This window comes from Besnoitia besnoiti, chromosome II (genome assembly GCF_002563875.1).
Source record: "Besnoitia besnoiti strain Bb-Ger1 chromosome II, whole genome shotgun sequence".
Lineage (NCBI taxonomy): Eukaryota > Apicomplexa > Conoidasida > Eucoccidiorida > Sarcocystidae > Besnoitia > Besnoitia besnoiti.
This window is the reverse complement of record NC_042357.1, coordinates 2,146,482-2,169,568: the sequence shown is the minus strand read 5'-3', so window position 1 is coordinate 2,169,568 and position 23,087 is coordinate 2,146,482. Positions and strand designations below refer to the sequence as shown.

At 56.7% G+C, this 23,087-nt stretch overlaps 3 protein-coding genes across 3 annotated transcripts; 2 read left to right on the top strand and 1 right to left on the bottom strand.

Annotated features, from left to right (window-relative positions):
* Positions 1-2,758: 2,758 nt before the first annotated feature.
* Positions 2,759-5,010, top strand: BESB_036580 (uncharacterized protein; the record flags this gene model as incomplete). The annotated part of the gene is made up of 4 exons (XM_029362244.1): positions 2,759-2,783; positions 3,202-4,046; positions 4,256-4,316; positions 4,367-5,010. The coding sequence occupies 4 exons, from the start codon at positions 2,759-2,761 to the stop codon at positions 5,008-5,010; spliced, it is 1,575 nt and encodes a 524-aa protein (XP_029221209.1).
* Positions 5,011-8,645: 3,635 nt separating this feature from the next.
* Positions 8,646-15,959, top strand: BESB_036570 (zinc finger, C3HC4 type (RING finger) domain-containing protein; the record flags this gene model as incomplete). Its single annotated transcript, XM_029362243.1, has 11 exons — positions 8,646-9,213; positions 9,552-9,671; positions 10,262-10,416; positions 10,616-11,345; positions 11,624-11,695; positions 12,165-12,247; positions 12,553-12,804; positions 13,265-13,704; positions 14,179-14,351; positions 14,701-14,738; positions 15,192-15,959. The coding sequence occupies 11 exons, from the start codon at positions 8,646-8,648 to the stop codon at positions 15,957-15,959; spliced, it is 3,399 nt and encodes a 1,132-aa protein (XP_029221208.1).
* A 1,656-nt stretch (positions 15,960-17,615) lies between these two features.
* BESB_036560 (uncharacterized protein) lies at positions 17,616-22,872 on the bottom strand (the record flags this gene model as incomplete). The annotated part of the gene is made up of 9 exons (XM_029362242.1): positions 17,616-17,680; positions 18,243-18,346; positions 18,559-18,631; positions 18,978-19,018; positions 19,544-19,643; positions 19,946-20,030; positions 20,613-20,753; positions 21,142-21,441; positions 21,925-22,872. The coding sequence occupies 9 exons, from the start codon at positions 22,870-22,872 to the stop codon at positions 17,616-17,618; spliced, it is 1,857 nt and encodes a 618-aa protein (XP_029221207.1).
* Positions 22,873-23,087: the final 215 nt, after the last annotated feature.

Genomic DNA, 23,087 nt, shown 5'->3' with positions numbered 1-23,087 from the left:
GCAGCGGGCATACGTGCCGAGCACAGAGGCACTGGTCGGTGCTGCCTGTCACCATGCACGGGCTAGATGGGACGGAGGCCGAGGGACAGACTCTTGTGAGTCAGCTGAGACAACGCTGCGGGGTTTTAACTCACTGGAATTTCAAGGTAGCACAACCGTCTTGGATACGGGTAGAGGCAGAGGCAGACGGGGTCATGTGCGGAACGCAGAACCAGCAGATGTGCAGAGTCCAGGCGATATCCCGCCCCTCCCCCCAACTGACTCATAGCGCATAGTAGAACCATGTCAAGCTGCTGTGGCCCTGGATGCAGGCCGCGTCACTGAAAGCAAAACATCGCCACGTCTCTGTGGTTGCATTTAGCTCATAAAAGAACACACGCATGCATTATGCATTACGAGCGGGTGGTGACCGGCTCCTTTGCAATACGCGCTGCACTCCGCCGAAGGAAGACCCTCGCGTCATCGCGCGCCTGCTCGGCAGCGCTTCGCTCAGGCTTGCGCGGCGATGCTGCTGGTTTACCTACGACAGGCGTGGCGCAGACCGGCATTTGCAAGTGCCTGCCCCCAAGTGTGCAAAACGGACATGCGACCATACTAGCGCGAACAGGAGTGTGAGCTTCTCATGCACGCACAGTGTGTTCCTGTGGATCCGCAGGTCCTCGTTAGCAAACCAGCAGTTTCGAGACTCCCCTGCTTACGCGTGAGGTTGCGAGCAAGTACGTCGACTCGTCAAAGCGGTGTTGAGAGCGATTCGGAAGTATGCCTGCGGGGAGCAGGCCGGGGGATAACATCAAAGTGAACGGTTGTTGTGTTTGCCTCCCGGCTATCTTGGAGTGCCCCTCACTTTTCCTCGCCACAGTTAGCGTTGCACACGGAGCGCCACACTGACAACATGTTTCACAGGTGGTGCAAGAACAGCAGAGAGATCCACGTTTTGCGAAACCGACACATACTTTACTGCCTTACGGTGTGGGCTCGTCGGTGTGCCCGTGGCAGTTCAAGTCTTACCTACGCCTAGAACATAACGAATACGGAATAATCTTAATGTAGTAGGATATTGGAATCCATCACTTTTAGCAGTCTTTTAAGCAGTCCAGTGGGATGCTGCAATCATGAAGAACGTGATTGTCTGTATCTCATAACGGGAGTCTCAAGTATTCTAGAAAGTATAATATCTTTGCTTATTCGATTTGAGTTATAGAACTCTGGATCGCGGATCATTTGTACTGAGACGATAGCATCTCATAGTGTGGCAATAACGATACGTGGCCTAGCTACGATCTCTATGTTTTCAGTGCCTGCTTTGTACGTAAGATATGGTGACTTCTTTGTACCAATGTATATTGGTACTGGTGGCTCAGACATAACACAGATTGGGCCATTTCGGGGGTTGCGGGCAAGGCGCGGACTGATCAGGCTCGTACATTGAGACGCCCCAACACGTGTGTGCTTCTGGCGTGACACACACTTTCAGGGCGCTCATCGGAATAACTGTCTCCGCAGATTCGTTACTGCTGATGCAGGTTTCCCCGGTTGCTGATCAAAAACTGTGCTACCGCTATTGACCATACACTTCATGACGGCCGGAAAGGCGCCCCGGCGGCCGCGCCGTGTTCGCGTGTCTGCGATGGTTTTCGCCGATGTGGTCCGGGCGGCACGGGGATGCGCCCACGCAGGTCGTTTCTGCCTCAGTGTTACGAGGCGGGCGTGCTCAGTCACAGTTTGTGCCGTTCTAAGATGCATAGCTTTCTTGGCGTATGGTTTTGCTAGTGGCCCTTCTCACGTCAGTGTGGTGCCTTGCATTTCTGCCAGTGGGATTAACGAGGCATCGCCTTCACAGCTGGATACGCTACCGACAGTGACGCGCCACACACTGGCTGTCGTCATTTAACACGTAGGGATCGAGCGTGTACTACCGGCGCGGATCGATCAGTTGGGCTGGTCTGTGATACTTACTCCAGGCATGCAGAACTCAGCACGACAGTCCTTCGATGCGCCATTGCCTCAACGGAACTGTGAGGAGCACCATGGGTGTGCCACTAACCTGCTGTGTCGTTGTGTATTTCCTCCGACATGCTGACTGTGTCAACGTGAGACATAGCTGAATACGGGAGATGCGCCATTGCAGTTGGTGATTCGGATAGTAGTCCTGTGGCTAGAGGCCAGGGGGTGGTTCACGTGGATTACGTGGTATCTGTCATTCCACCGCCAACCTGAGAGGGGATCTGGCGACTTAGCAGCGTGTGCGGCCACGCCGGTGCGTCTCGTCTCCTTCGACGCCCCATTTCCGTCCAACCAGGCTGCATCATCGTTTTCAATAGTCTTCAGTTTGCTGACTGACGTGATAATCATGCGGCCGCTTTCACCCTTACGAGTGGCAGTCACTGAGACTGTCTGGATCTCGCCGAGCGGAACCAACCTTCTTCCATATTCGTCTACTATGTATTCAGTACGTATCATCCCCGTGTGGCCCTTGACTATTCGCATATTTCATGCTGTGTGCGGCATTCGGTTAATCGTTGGTGCTTCCGCGGCTCATTTCGGCAGTATCGGGACGCCGCTCCATGTCCCGAACTCTCGCGTGTGTGTAGCAGAGCGGGCAACTGTCCAAGCCTGTGCAAGTGAGCAACATGCCCGCGCCTGGCGAGGACCAATGCAGGAGGTAGACATACATGATAGCTCTTCGAGTTCCTTTTCCGGAGCTGCTGCAGCACATGAAATGCAAGCACGTGCGTTCGGCGCTCGAGCAATGCCGAGAATGGGGGCTACACGTGATGAGTCAAGTACGGAACCGAACATAGTTTTATGGTCTAGGGTTTACGATGCACGTGGCAGCTGCCGCACGTGGCAGTCATTTTGAGTGCCGGGATAGTCTTAAGACGATGCAGTGTTTCGGATGCAGCCAGAATATACAATTGCTATCATGGAACAGCCAACAGTGGGCGGGCGTGCCAGTCATGGACGCGCAGCTGCGGGGCAGGTGGACCGAGAGTCAAGTGCGAAATATTGGGTGGTAAGAGTGAGCTGGGTGGAGATGATGGGGGCAGGATTACTAATTGATAACTAAGCCATTTGAATGCAACTCCTTTGCCACAAGGTGTGCGTGAAGCCCCTCGCTGTGGCGGCAGTCAGCTTGTCATGAGGTGTGCCCTTCACGAGCATATGCCGGTGTGCTCATTGCGATTCGTTCGGCAAACGCAGGTACTACGGGAGCAGTACAGCACCACGAGGTGCGGTCGTTTGACAGAGAACACGCTGCAGGTGGTTCGGAGCGACTGTGTCGTCCAAAAAGTGGCACCAAACATTTTCTTCCTGTACCAAGACTGCGTTCTTGCGAGACGCCGAAAAGGTGGTTGCGAGAGAAAATACGAAAGCTTGCTGCGCTCCGGGAGCAATGGGAAAACATTACTGAAGCGGAATTTGTGGCAAGGGAGGTTGAGCAGCAGAAGGTTCGCCAACACAGGCCGAACCCGAGCCCGGTCGAACTCGAGTTTTGGTCATTCTTAGCCGCCCACAACTACCGGACTAGCTACTTCATAAAACACCAAGAGATTGCGGCTATCAGGAAATCGTTACATGATGAACGGAAGAAGCTTATAGATATCGCATTGCGCCCGCCAACACCAGGATGTTCCGATACTGGCTGTACGGGGAGTGTGAGTGCAGCACTGAGCTGCAGCGGTGAAGGCCATCCAACGCCTGGCAATAATGAGCGCGCTGGGTTTTCGCGTAGCACTGAACACCTTTCGCCCGACTTCGCGGACATGGAGCTTTGGAGGATGAAGGCAGCCGCCCGTGAGAAATGGGACCGCTGGAGGTCGCAAAACGCCTTTGTCCAGAGCGAGATTCAGCGACGCCTGAAGAGCGAAAACCCAAACCCTGACAACCGCACCGTGAAGGCATGGCAAGTTTACGCGCGACGGAAATATAGGACAAGTGCACAACAAGCACTGTCGGCCGTCGAAAAACGAATGCAACAGATTGTGGCTGCGCAGCAAAAGCTAGAGAGTCTCCGATGCCCCCCTCCAGAGACGGGCAATTCAGTGGTTAGGGGACCACCTTTTAGTAAGTCGCGTCTGCTTTATAGCGAACGAGAGCGAGCTTCGCTGACGGCCCACGCAGGTCATGGAGGTGGCGTAGTACCGAGGGCGTTGTTTGTATATATGGGTTTGTGGTCGAGGCGCGTTGTACTTTGCTGTGTTCGGCCACGTGAGCACGCGGGTCTCATAGTCGCATGCTGCCCTTCCCTGTGCAGGCACTCCGTCCCAGGGGCGCAGGCCGGTCGAGGGCTGGACCGACCCTTCCCATTGCTCACCGTGCGTCTTAGTCCGATGGCTGCGGACGAATGTGTATCTGTGGTTTTCAGATTGGGCACTCCTCCCGATTGAGACCGACGCTACCACGAAGAGCGGGGAGCAGACACATTCACCAATGCGTGATGGGCATAATGAAGGCGCCCGGGCAGGTAGTGACGCACGACCGGTAGATCCAATGGGCATGGGACCTTCTATGCCCGGTTTTGCAGGCAAGCCCGGTTCTGCGAATACAGCGGAACTTACCATAAAAAACCCGTCTCGCCAGGACAGCATAAAGCCATCTGTCAAGGTGACATGCTCGAAGCAGAAACCGACACTGTCTGCGGACGACCCGTCCCCACAAGTCACGCACAGAAGCCGCGGGGGCGCGCACCTTCCATTTAGGAAGCGATGGTCACTACATATGACTGCCGCTTCGTCCTCCCTTCCAGCTGCCGCTGCCGCTCCCTTGCCGGATGACAATCAGCCGCTACCCCCCCAAAAGCCTCCACCACCTCCCGCAGGGAATTCCCTAGAGCAAAACACGCCACAGCCCTCCAAAACGCAATCACAACTGCCAGCCGCCCCGCCACTAACGCGACAGCATCTCGCACCACCCTGCCGTAACTTGTACTCTGGACCGACAGGTGCACCGCAGCATTCTCTACGCGGGGGACTCTCTCGAAAATCAATCTACGGTCCTCTTTACCGTTAATCAACAGCGGGGCGGAAGGCGAGAAGCCCAACAACGGCTGGTGTGAGGCGGCCACCCGAAGGTACTGGCAATTCAGATGTCTGGCTCACTGGGGACGACGTCTGACACGTCGGGAGCATGTCGTGCGAGAGGTAAAGTTTGGAGAAGCTCCCGAAGCGGGAGACCATTAGTGATGCGCCACAGAGTGGCACAACTGTAAGCCCCGGCGTCGGATGTACAGAGCAACGCTCCGCGCAGTTGGGTGGAGCAGACCACGCTGGGTTGCTGGTGTGCCCGTCTGCGTCCGCGTTGGGATGTGGAGGCTGGTGCCGTGGCATGGAGGAGATAGGGATTCGGAATGCAGAGTACATCGCTGAACACATGTGCCTAGTGTGGCGTGGCTACACATCGCAGCGCTACTGCAGTTGTGCCCCGGGGGCGGCGCGTCGATCGAGGAGCTGGGGCGAGTCACGGAGCACGGACACGTATCCCTCTGCGTTGTTACGGCCTCCCCCCCTCCCCTGCTCCGTCCCCCATCCCCCCCCACTTCGGAGTTCGGCGCTGGCACTCACCCGCCGTTTGAACGTTCACCTGCTGGCGGGCGATACTGATGTGTAGCGATCGGAACCGAGGGTCACCGCGTGCCGCATTGTGGTTGCGATATGTGTCCGCTCGGCTCTCTGGCCTCCGTAGACCCATGATACACGGCAACGCTGCGGGGCGTTATCGGCAGACATCGGCGAAGGTGAGGGCAGGTCTCCGCTCCAGGTGTGATGCTCCCAGGGGATTAAGTTATTCGGGCGTCATCAAATCCTGGAACCTGCTTCTGTGCGCCAAGATTGGGCTATAGTTTGCGTTGGACCGCATCTTGATGGGTGAATCCATGGACCAATATCTGAGAGGCAGTGGCGCTGCGGCGCCAGCCCGTGTGTCGGCAGCAAGGCCGAGAGACAGAGGGATGACGGCGGGTTTCGCTTTACGCGGGCTACCGCTTATCATCTGTGGTGGAACCTGCCTGCCACTTGCCAACTGTCTGCATCGCCTGCTTTGTTTGGAGGCCGGTATCGGCGTTGATCTGTTCCCACACTGAAGACAGACGACAGGCAGACGCGCTGATGCCTGGCACTGTTTCTCACTGTGACTTGCGCCGGTGAGTGCTGCCGAATCAGACGGCTGATCCAAAAGTCGGCTCCGGTGCCTTTTGCCTCATTTTGTGTTTGATCCACGCATCACCCTGCGCCTCTCAATAGGCTTCAGGGAGGGTTGTGTGTCACTCAGTAATTGCGAACATGGCACCATAGGGTTCGGGAAGATATTGATCGAAGAAAGGAAGAGTCAGCGGTGTCAGCCAGTGTTTATCACACCGCCAATGCAGAACCCAGCCTGACACCCTCCGATGCGCCATTGCCTCAACGGAACTTTGTGGAGCATCAGGGGTGTGCCAGCAGCCTGCTGTGTCGTGTATTTCCTCCGACATGCTGACTGTGTCAACGTGAGACACAGCTGAATACGGGAGATGCGCCATTGCAGTTGGCGATTCGGATAGTAGTCCCGTGGCTGGAGGGTAGAGGGGTTTCACGTGGATTACGGGGTACCGTGTTCCCGTCGCCAGTTTGGGAGGAATCTTTAGCAGCCTGTGCGGCCACCCTGATGCGAGATTTACTTTGCTTTGAATCCGTCGTCGGGGCTGCAGCGCTTGCCCGGAACCGTTTGCTATCAGCTACTTAGGGAGAGCGGTAGAGGGAGAGTGAAGGAGCCGCTGATTGTCAGCACTCGCATATGTCGGGGTGGAAGGGGGGGGGGGGGGGGAGAGCGAGCACCTGCGGGCGAAATCGTCGAATTGGCACAAGCGCGAGAGGGCAAATGCCATGGGTGTGTGTCTTTATATGGATTACGATTGTATTATTGCGCAGTGACGCAAAACCGTTAGGGCCGCAGGATGGATTGATCTAACGCCGCTGTTGGTAGTAAAAGCGAAACTAGCACGCGCGAGAGTGATCACTCGGCACTACTGTGGATTACGGTTGGCTGTTGCAGCCTGAAAGGCGCTATTGGAAGAGGCATGCGCCGGTGGTGTGGGCAGGCGCCCACAAGGGCCGTACAGATAACATAGAAAGACCTCACACTGTTGCATCAGAAGTGTACAGAGCTACTCAAGTCGAACATGTTTAAGGAAAGAGACGTTTTCACAAAACATTGCTGAACGTGCGTGATCCTCTATGGCGCATGGGAAGCGCACCGTGAAACAAGCGTAGTGCGATTCGGTGTGCTCTGAAAAAGCAGGATCCGACTACTCAGGCAGGCATTTGAGCCGATGAGAGAACTCTGAAGTGTGGACACTCCATGAGGTCCACAATCCCCAGAAGCATTCACCGGGTAGGGGGAGGCACTCGCAGCTGCGCTTCAGCCGATCTGCGCTGGAGCCCCGTTTCTAACCGTCTGGATTATGTTTAGGTCATGCTTCACTAAACATAATTGGGAGGCGAAAGTGTCGCATGCAGCGCCCTGTTAAATTCGCGATCAGTTGGTATCTGGCGTTCGGGGCTCTCCTGCCCGCCCTCGCAATTAGAGCGGCAAAGTTTATGGCAGAAAAAAAAAAAAACCGACTCGGTCACCCATCCTGGTATCATGGAAGTCCTACGCATGGAAAGACTAATCGCGGGCTATCGAATGAACAATGCCCTACAAAGCTAGTCTGAGTCTCTAGCCTATCATTTAACTACAGCTGAACGGAACGTAACAAACCATCAGACAACAAACGACTCTTTCGTCTCTATAATCGTGGAAAATGCCCTTGTGGTTCCTGCCGCGCTGCAGCTTCACAGGTAGAGACGACTGCACCTCTAAACGAGGCGCCAGCGAGCAGCACTTCACACAGCTTCATCGTCAACGCCATCATACGTGTGATTCGTTCTGATGTATCTGACACACTAGAAAAAACTACGAAATGTCACGCCTGCCGGCCCTTCTCGTTTGGGTCGCCCTCCTCGACGCATGCGCCCAACCGGAAGCGCAAAGAGTTCTCCGCTGCTTCAGCCGCAACAAGGAAAACAGATTGATGCCGGCGTAGAATGCCCACAAGGGACCACTTCCTACATTCTCCGATGTAGAGAATATCTGTTTCAATCCACGAGCGAAACGGGGAGACGTATGGGGAAAGACGGCCTGGACGCATGCTGAAAGTACCGTCCTTCCTTGCGACACGCGCAGTTCGCACACAATAGCGCCGGGTGGCGCGACTGCTGGCAGCAGAGCTTCCCCGGCTTTTATGGAAAGGGCGTTTTTGGTCTTCTGAGATGCCGGCTCACTCTTTTTCCTGCCTCCGCCTGTATATGTTCTTGCAGAGACGTCTTCTGGCTGTGCGGCTGTCCCTCGACGCTGCAGTCCGCGTTCATCGTCCATTTCCTTCGGGTGTAGATGCACATGCACATCGTAGAACACATCGTCCGTACCTGGTCTGCTGTTTTTGGCTATCACGGCCTTCAGGAAAGGTTACTTTTCGGTTCGAGTGCGCCTTGCGTCGTGGGCTGCCTTTTCTTCGCGGGCGTTGTCCATCGAAGGGCACGATCTGCTTGCCTGCAGCAGTGCGCGTTCCTTCGCAACGCGGTGACGTTTGAGAGGGCCTCGGCACACGCTTTCCTTCGGCGACCGCCACCATGAGGCCGGATGCAGCCGAGTTCTATCCGACTTCCCACTCTTCCACCTCTCCTGCCTCACACTGCTTCTCCTACTCGCCTGCAGCTCGAACGCCCGCGCCGGCGGCGGCCGCCCAGGCCTCTCCGGTCGCTGCCTCGCCCCTTTGCACCGCGTCGCCGGCGCCTTCGTCCTCAGCTGCTCGCCAGCTGTCTCTTCCGTCGCTGTCGCCCTCTCCCGCCGCTGCCTCCTTCGGGCCTGCATCCGCCGCTAGCCAAGAAAATGAGCGAGCGCCGCGAGGGGGTCGGCGCACGCGCGGCGGGGGGGCGACGCGGGGTAGCGGCGCCCACGTGATTCCTCCGCATCACCTCTTCACATACAAACTGTACAGTAAGCCTTCGTCGGCTTCGCGGGGCGGCGGAGGCGACAGAGGAGACAGCAGCTACTCCAGAGGAAACTGGCGCGCCAACATGGGACATACGCAGCAGCAACTCTTCGCGAAGGAACGCTTCGTGCTCGCGAACTGCCGCGTTCTTGTTTCCTCGGAGGAGGACGCCAAAGAAGCGTTGTACAATCCAGACGCGCTCGTGGGTAAGCGACCGCTGCTCTCCCCGAAACCGATCCAGCCAGAGAGACAGTAAACTTCAGCGAGCCAACCGCGGGAGATGCCAGTCGTGTGCCGCAAGAGACGAGAGAGAGAGAAGGGAAAACGGAGACGGCGGCCGTCTTGCTTTCGTCAACTGACGGGTCTGGGGACCCGCTTGGGACGGTCGCGCGACAGAAACCACGGCAAGATCGGTTTCGCGGTCGACTGCTGCTGTGCAACTGCTTGAGCGGATGGCTCACTTTCGCATGCAGTCCCGCCGTCTGCGGGCCTCTGCATCACCTCCTTGCCTGCATTTCGCGTCTTGCGCCGCCTTCTTCCGCAGACTGGGGGCACGTGGTGCGCGTGGAGATGTCCAGCAGCGCCGAGGACCCCGTCAGCTGCCCGTTCTGCCTGGAACAGCCCGAGTCGATGCTGGCGCCCGCCGTCGCAAAGTGCGGACACAGTAAGGCTTTCTTGACGCTGGTTTCGTCCCGGCTGCATGCGGCGCGCCCGTTCTGGGCTGCGTAGGGCTTCCTCTCAGCGAGGAGGAGCCAAGACACGGGCTAGCTCTCCCTCCCAGGCTGTCACCGCCTGTCTCTTCCCCTGCACCTTCGGAGAACTCCCACTCGTAGTCGGCGCGGTTTTCGCGCGCGCAAAGGCGTTCCTATCTCCGCACGATGCTGCACGCAATCTCTGCACGGCGTAGCAAACAGGTGCATATATATGTCTATATATATAGATAGGTATATCTTAGCTGCGCCATGCAGAGACATACAGCTTCAGACCCATATATACATATATATATGTATATACGTAGGGTTTTGGAGTATACATATATATACATCTATACATGGGTCTGAAGGTGTATATCTATCAGATATAAATATCAACTTAGGGTTTAGATATGCATCTGTATCTGTATCGGACGTCTCTGCGCATGAGTCGCTTCGTGTGTCCCCGTTTCGTGTGGCTCTGCGCTTTCGCGCTGTTTTCCGCCACGCGCCTTTGTATCCACTTTCTCGCTGGATTGTGTTTCGGCGCGTCGATGTGCAGTCTTTTGCACACCGTGCGTGTTGCGCTACTTCGACGTCCTCGCGCGCCAGCAGCAGGCGAGCAAGGCGCAGCACGGGGGGCGCTCCTGGCAGCGCTGTCCGCTCTGCTTCGAGCCCGTCGCAAGAAAGGACCTCCGCCCAGCTCTCGTCCACCAAGTAAGAGGCCGGACCCTGTTTTGTACCCCCCCTCGCCCCCCCCCCCGGCCTTTGGCCCAAAATGCATGCAGATGCGTCGCACCCGACCTCAGGGAGAATCCTCGAGATGCAGCGAATCACTCGGGATGACGCCAACTGTCGAATCCGCGTGGACACATCTCTCCCCGTTCACATTTTCCTGCTCATATTCGGTGTTCAGGTAGTTCCCCCGCGTGTGGGCTCGCGAGCGACGTTCTGTCTCCTCTCGCGCCCTGCTTCGTCCATGGCAGTGTCTCTCGCGTTGCCATTTGTGCGAGCGGCGCGCGAGGCGTGCCAGGCAAAGCTTGTGCTGGAGACGGCGCCCGATGCAAGCTCGGAGGCGGCGGAGGGAACAGGCGCGGCACCTGTTCCCTCCCGAGAGGCGGCCGCTGTCGGGGCGTCCGCCCCCGCGCCGGCGGCGAGTTCGTGCTCGGCCGCTGGCACGATTCGCGGCGAGGAAGCAGAGGACGACAGCGCTGACGAAAAAGGCGATGCGTTCCACGCGGCCTTCGCCCACAACTTCTTGCCTCTTCAGTGCCCCGCGTGCGCGACAGAAGGCGCGGCGCGGAAAAACGCGCGCCGCCGAAAGGTTCACGCGACGGCGCTAGGGCAGGTGGTGGACTCCGCGGAAGCAGGCGCACCCGCCGGTATAAGTCAAGAGGGCTGGAAGGCGATGTCGCGTGCGTCGAATCCGTCTTCTCGTGGCATGACAAGACGCCTCTGTGGCGCCTGCCTGGCAGCGATCCCGACAGCCAAGTCTGCCTCGGACTCGGCAGCGGCGGCCCCGTGCCCTGCTCCACCGTCCTCCTCTCCTGCGGGAGAGAAGACTTGCGGGCGCGCCGGCGATAAGGGTCAGCCAACTCCCCAAAGCGAAAAGCCGACGCACGCGCTGCCTTGCGAGAGAACTCTCGGTGAGGATGTAAATTCCGCTGCGACACGCTGCGCTTCCTTCCTCGCGTTGAGCGTGGAGTTGCGTCGCCCCTCTCTGTAGTCTGGTTCGCTGCCTTCGCGCCCGCGGCTGTTCGCCCTTCCTTCTTTCCTCCGCCCGCGTTTGCTTGCTCCTGCATCTGGCGCTACCTCGCGTGCTGGTGCGCCGACTTCCTGCTCGCTCGTCTGGTTCGTTTCGCTCCTTCGACGGGCCTCGTCTCTCTGGTTCTCACCATCTTCTTATTTGTGTCTTTTCTTCCAGGCGTTCACTTCGCTCGCATCGCCTTGACGCACGCGCCGGCGCTGCCTTGGGAATGTCATCTGCGGCAACTCGGTACGCGAGCTCACAGAGTTCCGCACGGCCCCGTGGCTTCAAAGCGGCCTCTTTTCTGGCTTCTGTCGAACATGTTTCTCAGAAGCCTAAACTCCTGCCGTCCTTGCTCTCTCGGCGTTAGCGACGCATCCAGAGGCACAGGCGCCTTCACGGCGGCGTAGCCTCTTATCTGCAGTCGCGTCTATGCATATACGCAGTTATGGCATGCACGAATGCATGTATGTTTTCAAAGCCGCTCACAGAGTTACGCGCACTGTCGCTCTCTGCGAGGAGTTTCGCAGAACGAATGTAGCTTCACGCTGGCTGTCGGGTTCTGGGCGCAGCTGCGAAGCGGTGCAACGCGAGCGCGCGTGGAAAGTCCTGTTTTACGCATCTGCCATGCTTTATGTGACGCAGCCGACAGAGAGAGAAACGCTTTCTTGCGACAGGCTTCCTATCTTTAGCCGATTCTGACGTTTTGTTTTTTCAGGCGAAGCGAGGCGACGAGATAACCCGCGGGGCGAGGCGTGCGGCGCACCGGCGGACGCAGCGAGCCTGCGAGCGCTGGAGATGGTCAGTGGCCTTCTGTTGCCGTCCTACCGGCTCCACTTCTCTCGCATAAAGTTCTTTAACCAGCGCGTCTGTAGAGGTGTCTTAAACGTGATATCCGCGCCATGTTCTTCATCGCGTGAGTGTGTGGATTGGTGCGAGGAGAGGGGGAGATGGCGTCTCAGACGTCTCAGATCGCGTCTGGAGGAGTCTCTGTGTGCGTGTGCTTTCTCTCTGCGCGTTTCGGAGGGAGACGACGCGCAAGCGAGACGCAGAGTTTCCTCTGCGCTGACGTGTGGCTTTGTCTCATTCTGCTGCGCTGTTTTCAGGCCGAAGAATTCACTTTAATGAAGCGAGACGAGGCGACTGGCGGGCTGTGCTGCGCGTGCGCCGACCCCCTCCAGCCGCCCGCGCCTGCGGCTGAGTTTCCTGACGCTTCGCCGCCGGCGGCCGCGGATTCTGAGTTTCGTTCGCTTGACTCAGCAGACAAAGATAGGCGAGAAAACCGTGCGGACGGGGAGGAAACAAACCCGCCCGCAGGTGAACTCGAGGCGCTGGACTGGTACTTGCGAGGCACTCAAGTGAGCAGGAGATATATATCTGCATAGATACATGCGCCAGAGATGGTGTGCGCCTAGCCGGTTTTTTCCATATTGCAAGGCGAGCGAAGAGCGAAAAAGTGATAAGCGGCATACTTTGTTTGAGGAAGCAATCAGAAGGGGATTAAAGAAGATGAGGGAGAAGATATATCGGGTGTGGCTCAAGACGCATGCAGCCGCGCACACGCATTTGTAACGTTGTATTGTGCAGTTGCACTAAAGCTGTGTTTAGATCTATATCTTATCCTTGTGTACGTGGCTGTGTTTAGATACATAAATATTGAATAATGATGCGGGTCGCGCGGAGAGGCATACGCCTTCGGTCGCCTGTGCACCCAGGCAGACGCAGAGAGAGGCCAAAAGTGAAGGGGACGGTTCTTATGGATGCGGTCGCTTCGAGCGTCCAACCGCGGGTGTCGTGTAGGGCGGTGTTTGCTTGTAGGACTTTGAGCGCTTAGTCGATGGCATCCAGCGCCTGAAGGACACGCGTCGCCTGCTGCGGCCGCAGAGACGCGCGAACGAGAAGGAAGCGGCTCCAGGCAGCGGGTCTGCGGCGGGCTCTGCGAGAGAGGCTGAAAGTGAAGGCACTTCTTCTTCCGCCGCGCCTTCGCCATGTCTTTCTTCCTCTCCCTCCCCCGTGTCGCTGCGCCTCGAACCCTGCGACCGCGAAGCAGGACACCAGCCCGATCTTCCTCTCCTTCCAGAGAGCCATGCCGAAGCTCTGCCGCCGTCTTCTTCCTCTAGGGTCGGCGTGATGTGCGCGGAGGGCGCCCGCAATAAGAGCGAGAAAGGGAAGGGCGGAGGCCCTTTGGCGCTGTCGGAGTTCTACTTCTACCAAGCGGCAGACGGGCAGCTCTGCTTCGTCCATCCCTTCTTTGTCAAGTAAGTCTTGCAGCGGAAAAACGCAAAAAAGAAAGGTTTGTGCCTCTTGCTGCGCTTCCGGGGGCGAGGAGGGGGGGGTGAGAGAACAGGACTCGACGTGGCGCAGGTCTACCCCCTCCCCTCCCCTCCCCCATTCCGTTGATCTGCTCGTTTGAGAGTCCGCGTCAGGCTTCTCCTCGCTCTGCGCATATCTGCCTCAGCTAGATGTCGTTGAATTTTCCTCTCTAAGCGAAGCTCTGCCGGCGTCAGGTCGTTCTCGCCGCCTCCCATCGCGTCTCTGAGTCTCCGCGCGGCTTGGTTTCTGCGGCCTGCCACGTCTTCGTTCTCTGGCGGCGTCGCTCTTCGAGGTTGTTTTCTCCTCCTCTTTCTGCTCGACAGGCGTTTTCGGTTTTGCGCTGCGCTTCGCGTCTCGCTGTAGGAGTGCCTCCACGACTGAGGTTCCTGTCCGCGCTTCTCGCCATTCCATTCCCGCAGGTGTTTGCTTCACGAGGCAGGGGGCGACGAGGCTCTCTTGCCTCCAATCCTTCGCGAGGTCCCTGTGCGCGACGTCCAGACGATCTCCATCGATGAGCAGCTTCGGAGGCGATTCAAATGCTTGGCGCACTTGCCTCAAATGGCGCAGGCGTCCCTAGTCGATGTTGATCTCCGTAAGCACCCACGTCAGCCGGCAGAACGCGCGAAGATGCATATTTATATATATGTACATACTCACATGTGTATGTTGTGTCTAGATATGCAGAGCGGCCTGCATGTGCGTTCGGCGCTGTATTTGAGATGTCTCGCTATTTTAGGTACAACCACGCCCCTCCACCAACCTGGCTGTTTAGGCCTGCGGTTAAAACTGAGAGATGCTGCTTTCCTGAGTTTGGGAGAGACGCAGTCGACACGTGCAACTCGTCAAGCAGGAGAATGAAAGTGGGTTTTCAGTCTTTTGCGGGAATAGGGGTTCCACGGGCTTGCCTAGAGAATCGACCTGCTTGTTTTCTTTTCTTCCAGGCTCGATGCTTTCTCCGGCGACCGCGCGCGTTTTCAAGGTCCGTGAGACAGCTATCCAGAGCTTTGTTCATCGTTGGCCTGTGTCAACGTGGCTTGGGGGAAACCGATTTCCTCCGTCTGCGACACAGGCAGGGAAAACGATCCCCTGACGTTAGGGCGGTGGTGGTGTTGCTGCTGCGGTTGATGCCAGCGGATTTCAATAGTTAGAGTAATGAAACAACCGTCGCACCCAAGAAGGGCCTCAGACAGGCATGCAAATACGCACAGAGTGAGAAGAACGCTGCTATTCTTTTTCTCGACTGGGGACTTCTTTCATCTTGTTTCGTGTTTCTTCTTTCTGCGCCTTTCTCGTTTTTCTTCGGGCTGGTATGGGCGCCGCCGTGCTGCCGCGCCTGGTGTCGATATGTGCCCTTCTTCGAACGTCTTCGTCGTTTTCGCCTGCCAAGCACGCTCCTGTTTTCTTCTTTCCGCATGCGTTTTCCCTTCTTCAGGAGGACTTCCGGCGGCGTGCGGCGAGTCGGCGCGAGCGCTTGCTCCAGGAGGAGCGCGAGGCTGCGGCGGCTGCCTCGGCCTCGCACGCGGCCTCGCACTCGTCCAGCTTCTCCGCTCGCCCGTTCCGCTTTGCGCCAGCGGAGCCGCTCCACCCGCCGGCGGACTGCAGTCCCCAGACGTTTCCTTCGCTGCCCGGGCGCGACGCGTCGCCCACAGAGCCTCAGGGGGGGGGCGGCGACGCGACCGCACAGGGCGAGGAGAAGGAGGAAACGGAGCGCGAGGGGCGGCGCGGGCGCGAGCGGGAGCGGGAAAAGGGCGAGGCCCGCGGAGACCGCGGCGCGTTTTCCTTCGCGGCCGTCGTCCGCAGGAAAGAAGAGGAGCAGAGACGCCTGGCAGAACAGAGACGCCAGCAGGAACATTTCCCTTCTCTTGGCGCGTCGGTGGGACCAGCTCTCCTTCGCGAGGAGGCTTCCAGAGCTCCTCCTCCCCCCGCGGCGAGTCGCTGGGCGGCGCGAGCGACCGCGACCGCGCGGACGCCGTGGGGGGTCGCGTCAGGGGTCGCCGCCAGAGGCGCAGCGCGAGGGAGCAGGGGCGGAGTCAAGCGCGAAGGGGCCGACGGCCTCGCAGACCTCAACGAAGACGCCCTCCCGCCGCGAGCCGGGGGCTGCAGCCTCGGGGAAGTGCTTATCTTCCAAGCGACGAAAAGGAATGCAAAGGGCAAGCAGAAAGCTGAGAAATCGAAGGAGACAGTGTGCAAGGCGCCGTAGGGGGGAGGGGGGGACTCTCCGCCAGCCATGCCTTGTGGGGGGCCCTCGACATGCTCTGCTGCGTCGCTTTCTGCGGCGTTCCCTCGTTTCCAGTCGCCGCTTCGTGGTGCTGAGGAGAGTGCATTCTTCTTTTTCGAGGGCGCACCCGTTCGTGACCCCCCCGGTTGACCTTTTATGCACTCAAACTTACACATTAACACAAGAAGCTGTGGATGTATATGTGGTTGAATCTGTGTGGGCATCGCGGCCTGTGAGCACGGGCACGGTTACCTAGGAAGGGTAGGCATCGTAAGCGTGTTTTTACTTTTTTAGTTTTCCCGTCGTGACTCGACTTCCGGTGTCTACGCCGCTACTGTTGGGAGCTGAACTTTTGTTCGCAATTTCTCGCGGTTCAGTCGGCGTCGAATCCGCAGCCAAAGGCTTGGTTTCCACCCCCCCCACTCGTGCCCCCGCTTCGTCTACTCGCTTGTGCCTCCATTCTCTCCCTCTGGCGTCTGAGGGTCATCTTCCTCTCTCCTCTTCTCTTGCGGGTCCCGCTTTTTTTCCCCTTCCCTAGCCTCGCTTCCCCGCAGCCTCTGTTCCTCTCTTACCCCAACCGCACTTCGTAAACGCCGTTTCATCGCTGGTTTCTAAAACTCGCACCTGAGCCTCGCGTTCGTCTGCCTCGGCTCTTTTTCCTGCGCAAAAAGCCCCTCCCTTTCTCGAGCTCTCGTCCCTCTCGCTCGACGGCCCTCTGTCGCTCTGCTTCTTCTCAGTCCTTCCTTCTACATAGCCGGAAAGGGATGTGTGAAGTGGTACGCCGCTGTGCAGAAGATCGACGGCAAAGTCTTGCATATACATATTTGCCTTTATATCTACTCCTCTAGACACATGTATCTATATATATCCATATATCGATCTACATATATATATATATATATATATATATATATATATGGACACGGATGTGTCGATATCCGTCTGTGTGTATGCATACGACGAGGGGGAGAGGCCGCGGAAGAAATGAACACAGCAGGGAAAAGGATGCTTGCAGAGTCTGCGTGCTCTGAAAGCGAAGAAGCGCACATCGGACAGCTGCAAAGAGGGAAGGTGAGCCACCACAAAGGGCGGAAGAAGCGACTCCTGAGAGGAAAAAACTCGCGTTTGAACTCGGGCGGTTTCTTGACAAGAGACAAACAAATCTGAAATTTGAGAGGGAGGACGCGCACATGATGAATCAAACGAGGGGCACGTGCCAGCGGATGAATGACGCAAAGCAGAGCCAACGAGAAAACAGACGCATGACTACTGCTCCCAGGACGTCGCTGCAGCGCCTCTCTATTCGCGATTCCAAAGGAAATCGACTGCAACGATATGCATACCACAGGCATGCTTGCAAGGCATGCTTGCAAATATACACATACGCATAGTCGTATATACGACGGGGATCTGGAAATGCATGCACATGCTGGGGGTACACCTACACACAGATATACAAATATACACATATACATATATATATATGTATTTATACATATACGCTGATGCATATATATATATATATATATATATGTATATGCATATGATGCCCGGTGCGCGAAGGTCCGGTTGCTTCGCCTCAAGCGAGTTTTCTCGTCGTGTCAAGAGGAAAAAAAATGCCAAAAAAAATTTCTGAAATTAAGCAAGGGGGGCGCTCGTCGGGAGGTTGCCGTTTGTCAAGACGGCGTTCTCGACTTTGACGCCTGAAAGAAAAACCGAGTGCGCAAGAGAGAAAAAAACGACGCACTCAACAGAAGCACAACCGAGAGCACGCATGCTACCCGGGCAAGTGAGAAAAGCAAAGATGAAGGATTGAACATTGATTTGTTTGCCATGATGAAGCATGCGGACGCGCAGCTACAGCAGGCGGCGACGTATCGAGGCAACGTGACAGACGATTGCCTTCCGCAGTCTGTCGGGAGGCGCGCACCTCTCTGCTCACGCGTGCTGAACCCATTAGAAAAACTAACTCGAGCTGTTATAAGATGGACTGCTGGCTAGAAACGCGTCGCCCTCGCTCGCGCTTTCGTTTTCCGTGCCAGCGGACCACCACACAAACAGAAGCGTCTCGCGTTTTCGCCTTCTCGACATTTCTGGCGCGATCTACTCAGCCTTCATTCGCGTCAGGGTCAGTCGGCAGCTCGCGTTACTGCGACGCCGGCGACAGATTCTTTCTCTCGCGCGAAAGTTGAATCGGATAACGAAGAAACGAGAAGCGACCTCCCCCAGCCCCTGCCGCCCCCCCTCCCTCCCCCGTTGACTCACACGCGTCCTCAAGCAGCTGCAGAATCTGCTCCTCCACTTGCTCGCGGTTTTCTCGACTGGCGCGAATGTCGTTCCGCGCTTGCTGGCGGAGATCCTCCAGCATTCTACAAGGACAAGAACAGGAAAGAAGAAGAAAAAGAGAAATTCACAAACCCGTGCGAGACCGACAGCGAGACCGCGGCGAACGGCTCGAGAGAGAGAGAGGACGCGGAAGAAGATAGCGAGGCCATCCCCGATCAGGCGAGGTCGTGTCCGCAGGAAGAAAGACGCGAAATTGCTCAAGAGGATTCGTTTCTGAACAAACGGAGTTCCTTACTTGGTCATGGAGGCCTGCGCGTCTTGACAAATGCGATGCTCCTGAGTCATGGTCTCCTTCACGCGTTCGAAGGCTGCGGAGGAAGCAGGGCAGCAGATAGAGAGCAAGGCGATTCTCAAGAAAAGGAAGTCGCAGGCCGAGGCAGAGCGGTGGCGCGACGAAGGAACGTGCGGAAAAAATGGGAACATGAGCCAACAGATGCCGCCCATGTTGAGCAGCATAGGTGATGCTGCGCGACATAAGTGGTGGTGCACTGGTATAATTATCGTGCAAGCACTCATCAAGTCATTGAGAGACGCTCACGATACCAAAACAATATTTCGTAGTCTCAATGGTCTGAGGGCGACGCGAGGCCAGGAGGGAGACATGACAGGCGGGAGCAAATGATTCTAACAGACCGCGAAGAGAATGAAACGCACCTTCTGAGACGTGCCTCCGCAGCGACGCCTCTACGGACTTCCTGCACACAGGACCCGACAATAAAATTCAAATCGAACATACAGCAGTACACTTCCCAGAAGACAAAAGATGGCTCCGGCTATGAGATACAAACAACCAAGTTCAGACAGCGAGCCGTGATAGACATGCTTGAACGTAGAAGACACGCCTCTTTAACACGCCAGAGAGAAATAGACGAACAGGGATGGAAAAAAGCCTGAAAAAAACTCATGCTCACTCGATCCCCTTTGCGTGGAGCGCTAAACTCGTGTATTTGGTAGTTCCACGCTTGGATACGATCTAAGATTTAATATAGTGGCTGCAAAGAGGTTCCTGTAAATATTGCATCTAAGGCGTCTTCCCAACCAACTGCTGAGGCAGACTCTTAGCTGACAGTGAAGACATCCACGAAACAGGGAAGGCTTACGGCGAGAAAAAGAAAGTGAATGAAGCCAGAATGAAACTGCTCGTACACCGACCTCGAATCACGAAAAAAGTGGAAGCCCGAGCGAAAATGCAACGAACAACGCGAGAGAAAGAGACTAACCTAGACTCGGCTAAGGCGCGCAGAACCTCGCGACAGCCTTGAAGGGCTTCATCAATCTCATCCAATGCGGGCTCGGGTCCTCGATGCGAGCTCGCTTTCTCTGCCGAGAAGAAAAAAAACATAAAAATCGCTCGAAATTCTTGAAAAGGCGCGATCACGTGGAAGAAGTACGATAGGATGACCAGAGAAAAACCCGAGTTTGAACAAAAGATTAGTGAGAAAATGAGATGGAGGAACGGAAATAAGCGACTGAGTTCCGTGACGAAAAATTCAAGCCTCTTCTTCGTTCGACGGAAAGAAAGCGGAAAGCGCAGAGACCCAGCGTGACTCCATGAGCTGAAAAAGAAATATCCACGGAAATGATTCCATGCGAGAGAAAAACTTTCTGCGTCTCGCGCGTACCGAAGGTGTTTCTGTGGAGATCTCGCACGCCCTGGAGCATGCAGTCCATGTCGTTGGCGCACTGCTCTGCGAAGGTCAGCCGCGCCTGAAAATGTCGAGAAACCAGAGACGGCGCCGCAACTCAACACGGAGGAGGCGAAGCAGAAAAGGTGCCGGCAAACGAGGCAGAGAAGCACAGCGGAGTGACGGCAGGGCGTAGGCGTCACCTTGATAAGCCCATGACGCTGGCGTTTATTTCTCCCTCAAGACCCGCACAACGAAGAGACGCGAATCGGTAGAGGGAGAAAAGAGGACTCTCCTCTCGGCAGACTGACTCGCAGGCACAAGTTCCTAAAGGCCTCTTGCGAGCTTCTTGCAAAGCGACGCCGCGGCGGGCGGGCGCAGCGGCTCACAGAGAGCGAGTTCGCAGTCGACTCGCCTCAACCGCAGCGAGTACTGCACCGAGAGACAGTATGAAGCAGAACTGAGCTACAAAACAGTATGGATCAAGTACGGCCGTATCCGTCCCAGCGCTGCCCCCAACTGCTCCGGTAGGAGCGCCTAGAAAAGACAGCAGAATACGACTAAGAGCTAGGGTAGCGAATGCGGAGCCCTCTCTGCTGCGCCTCAGCGAAGGCCTGGCAGCCACTCAGGCCCACGGGGCTGCACGGATCTCCTGGTCGCCTACGTGCTGGGTCGCCTGCAGCTCGTCCTTTACCAGCCGCTCAGCCATGTGCGAGTTCGCCAGGAAACCCGCGACTGGCAAGTCTCGGCGCAGACGCAGGGCTGCGACTGCGTCGTGCAGCGAGTTCAGCTCCTGCTGCTGCAGCTGCGAAGAAAAGAAGTGCAAAGAACTCGGGCGGCGGCAGGCATAAGCCCGGACCAGACAAGCGAGACGCTCTAAATAAAAAAGGACGACTTCGGAAGAAAATTGAGTGTGACTGGGTAAAGCGGAGCTCTCCGAGGAAGCAGAAAAGACCGGAAGTGGCGGATCATTGGAATCATTACGAACTCGGCTGTTTGTATTTCATACAATCCGGAGTCATCTTCAGGATTCTGCGGACTACAGTGTCTTCGCTTATGCGATTCGAGTGGACACCTGAAACCATCTAATTCAACGGCATGCTCCTGAACGTAAATGACAGTATCCAAATGCAGGTTAAACGCACGGTTCAGAGACAGACAGAGAGAAGCAAAATATGAACAGGGGGCGGTACCTTGGAGCGGGTATGGTAGGCAAATTTCAGCTGCGCAGCTTTTTCTTGCAGGTTCTTGACGCGAACGTCAAGCGCCTCGTCGCTTGCGGTGCCCGTCATGGCGTGCTGTTCCTCGTGCCTGTTTGAGGCCAGCGCCGAAAAAGCAGCGGAGGAAGACAACGAAGATGCGGTGCCGGCTCGCCGAGAAGCGGGGGGGGCAGCGGCGCTGTCCGCCCTCTCCGCGCGAGACAAGGACGTGTGAGAAGAGACGAGTGGCGGCTGCAGCAATCGCGACGAAGGCAGCCGGAAGTCCTGGGGCTCCTGCAGCGGCAGAATGAAAAAGACTAAATAGTCCTGAAGGCCGTCGCGAGCTCCGCATGCACGCCACCCCGCACTGAGGCATCGATCAACACTACGAAGCCGATTAGATGCACAAATATATATCAATATATATATACATGCATTGTAAATAGATGTAAGCATGTTTCACAGAAATAGAGCATGAAAAAGGGTACGATTTCGCCGAGACCTCCAGCGCATGCAAGTGCACAACGCGTCTCAGCTGCGTTTCTTTCTGCATGGAGGTGCTTCTATAGAGGTAGGCCTGCAGCACCGGAGGAAGCACGTGGAGGACTTAGTCCAGCGCCGCGGCGCATGAGAGAAAGTCTAAAACCCGAAGAAGAGAGCAGCGCATGAGACAAAAGAGGGGTGCATAGCTGCAAGGCGGGCGGCAGAGAACGCATCTGAAGTCGTACAGGAAACACACGCGATGAAGGAGCAGCTCAAGGCTACAAAAGGACGAACCTTAGCTGCGTCTTCTGCGCGAGAGGTGTAGCGTTTTGTCGTCTCGTGGGATCGCTCGTACAGCTGGCGGAGTGAGGGAGACGAGAAGAAGCGCCAGGAGGCGGAGGACAATTGAGAAGCAGACGAAGGCGGGTGCGACGAAAAGGCAGGAGGCCCTGTAACCGTGGACGAGTTGGAGCAGGTGTCTTCAGGCTTCTCCTTGCCTCCTGTTTCTACAGAGGAAACCCGTCGCGTGCGAAAAGAAGTAACCGAAGACGGAGAGGGCGGAGGCGAACAAAGAAGGTCTGCGGCTCTCAGTCTCGCCTGAAATGGGCGACGAGAACCTTCCTGTGGCACCTGGGTCGCAGAGACATTTTCAGGGATTCTGGGCGCTGGCGAGCTCGGGCTCAGTAAAGGCCGCTGCCGTCGACTTCTTTCTTCTCTGCCTCTGTGAGCCGAAAGACGGCTGTGCGTAGGAGACGGCGGCGCCGGCGCAGGCGAGGAAGAACGCGACACAGAGGAAGACGAGGAAGAGTAAAACCGCCGCGAGTGCCTCCGAGGCGGACTCTTCTTATGTCTCGTGTCGGTCGGGCTACGGCGCGACTGATCTCTCGAGGGAGACGAGGACGAAGAGGATGTGGGCGTGAGATTCGCCAGACGACGAGAGGTAGAAAAGGAGAGAAGAGACGAGCGAGACGTCTTCAAGGGTGACGAGCACGGAGACGACGAGTGCGAAGATTCGACAGAACTCCTTGGATTTCCTCTGCGTGAGTTCTCCTCGACCGAACTTCGTCGGCGCGTCTCGCGGTGGAGGGAGCGGTCTGACTCTCGCGCAGGTCGCCGAGCGGAGAACGACGCGAGTGCACGCGAGCGAGAACGAAGAGAAGATGGAGGCGAGCAGCAAGGCGAAAGAGATGAGGCAGGAAAAGAAGAAGGGGGGTGGCGACGTGAGGGCGAGTGACCACGCATGTCGAGGAGGAAAAGCGGCGGAGAAAGAGAGAGGAAAGACCGGAGAATTGGGGGCAGCGCAGATCTGTCTGTAGGGTGGCGACAAAAGCCGCAAAAGTCTGCGAGAAAACTCTCGCAGAAAAGAAGGTGACTCGTGCTTCGGGCTACTACCAACTACGGCAGAGATGTGAGCTCCTGACTTCCCGTGTGCAGGGCGAAGAAAAAGGCAAAACAGA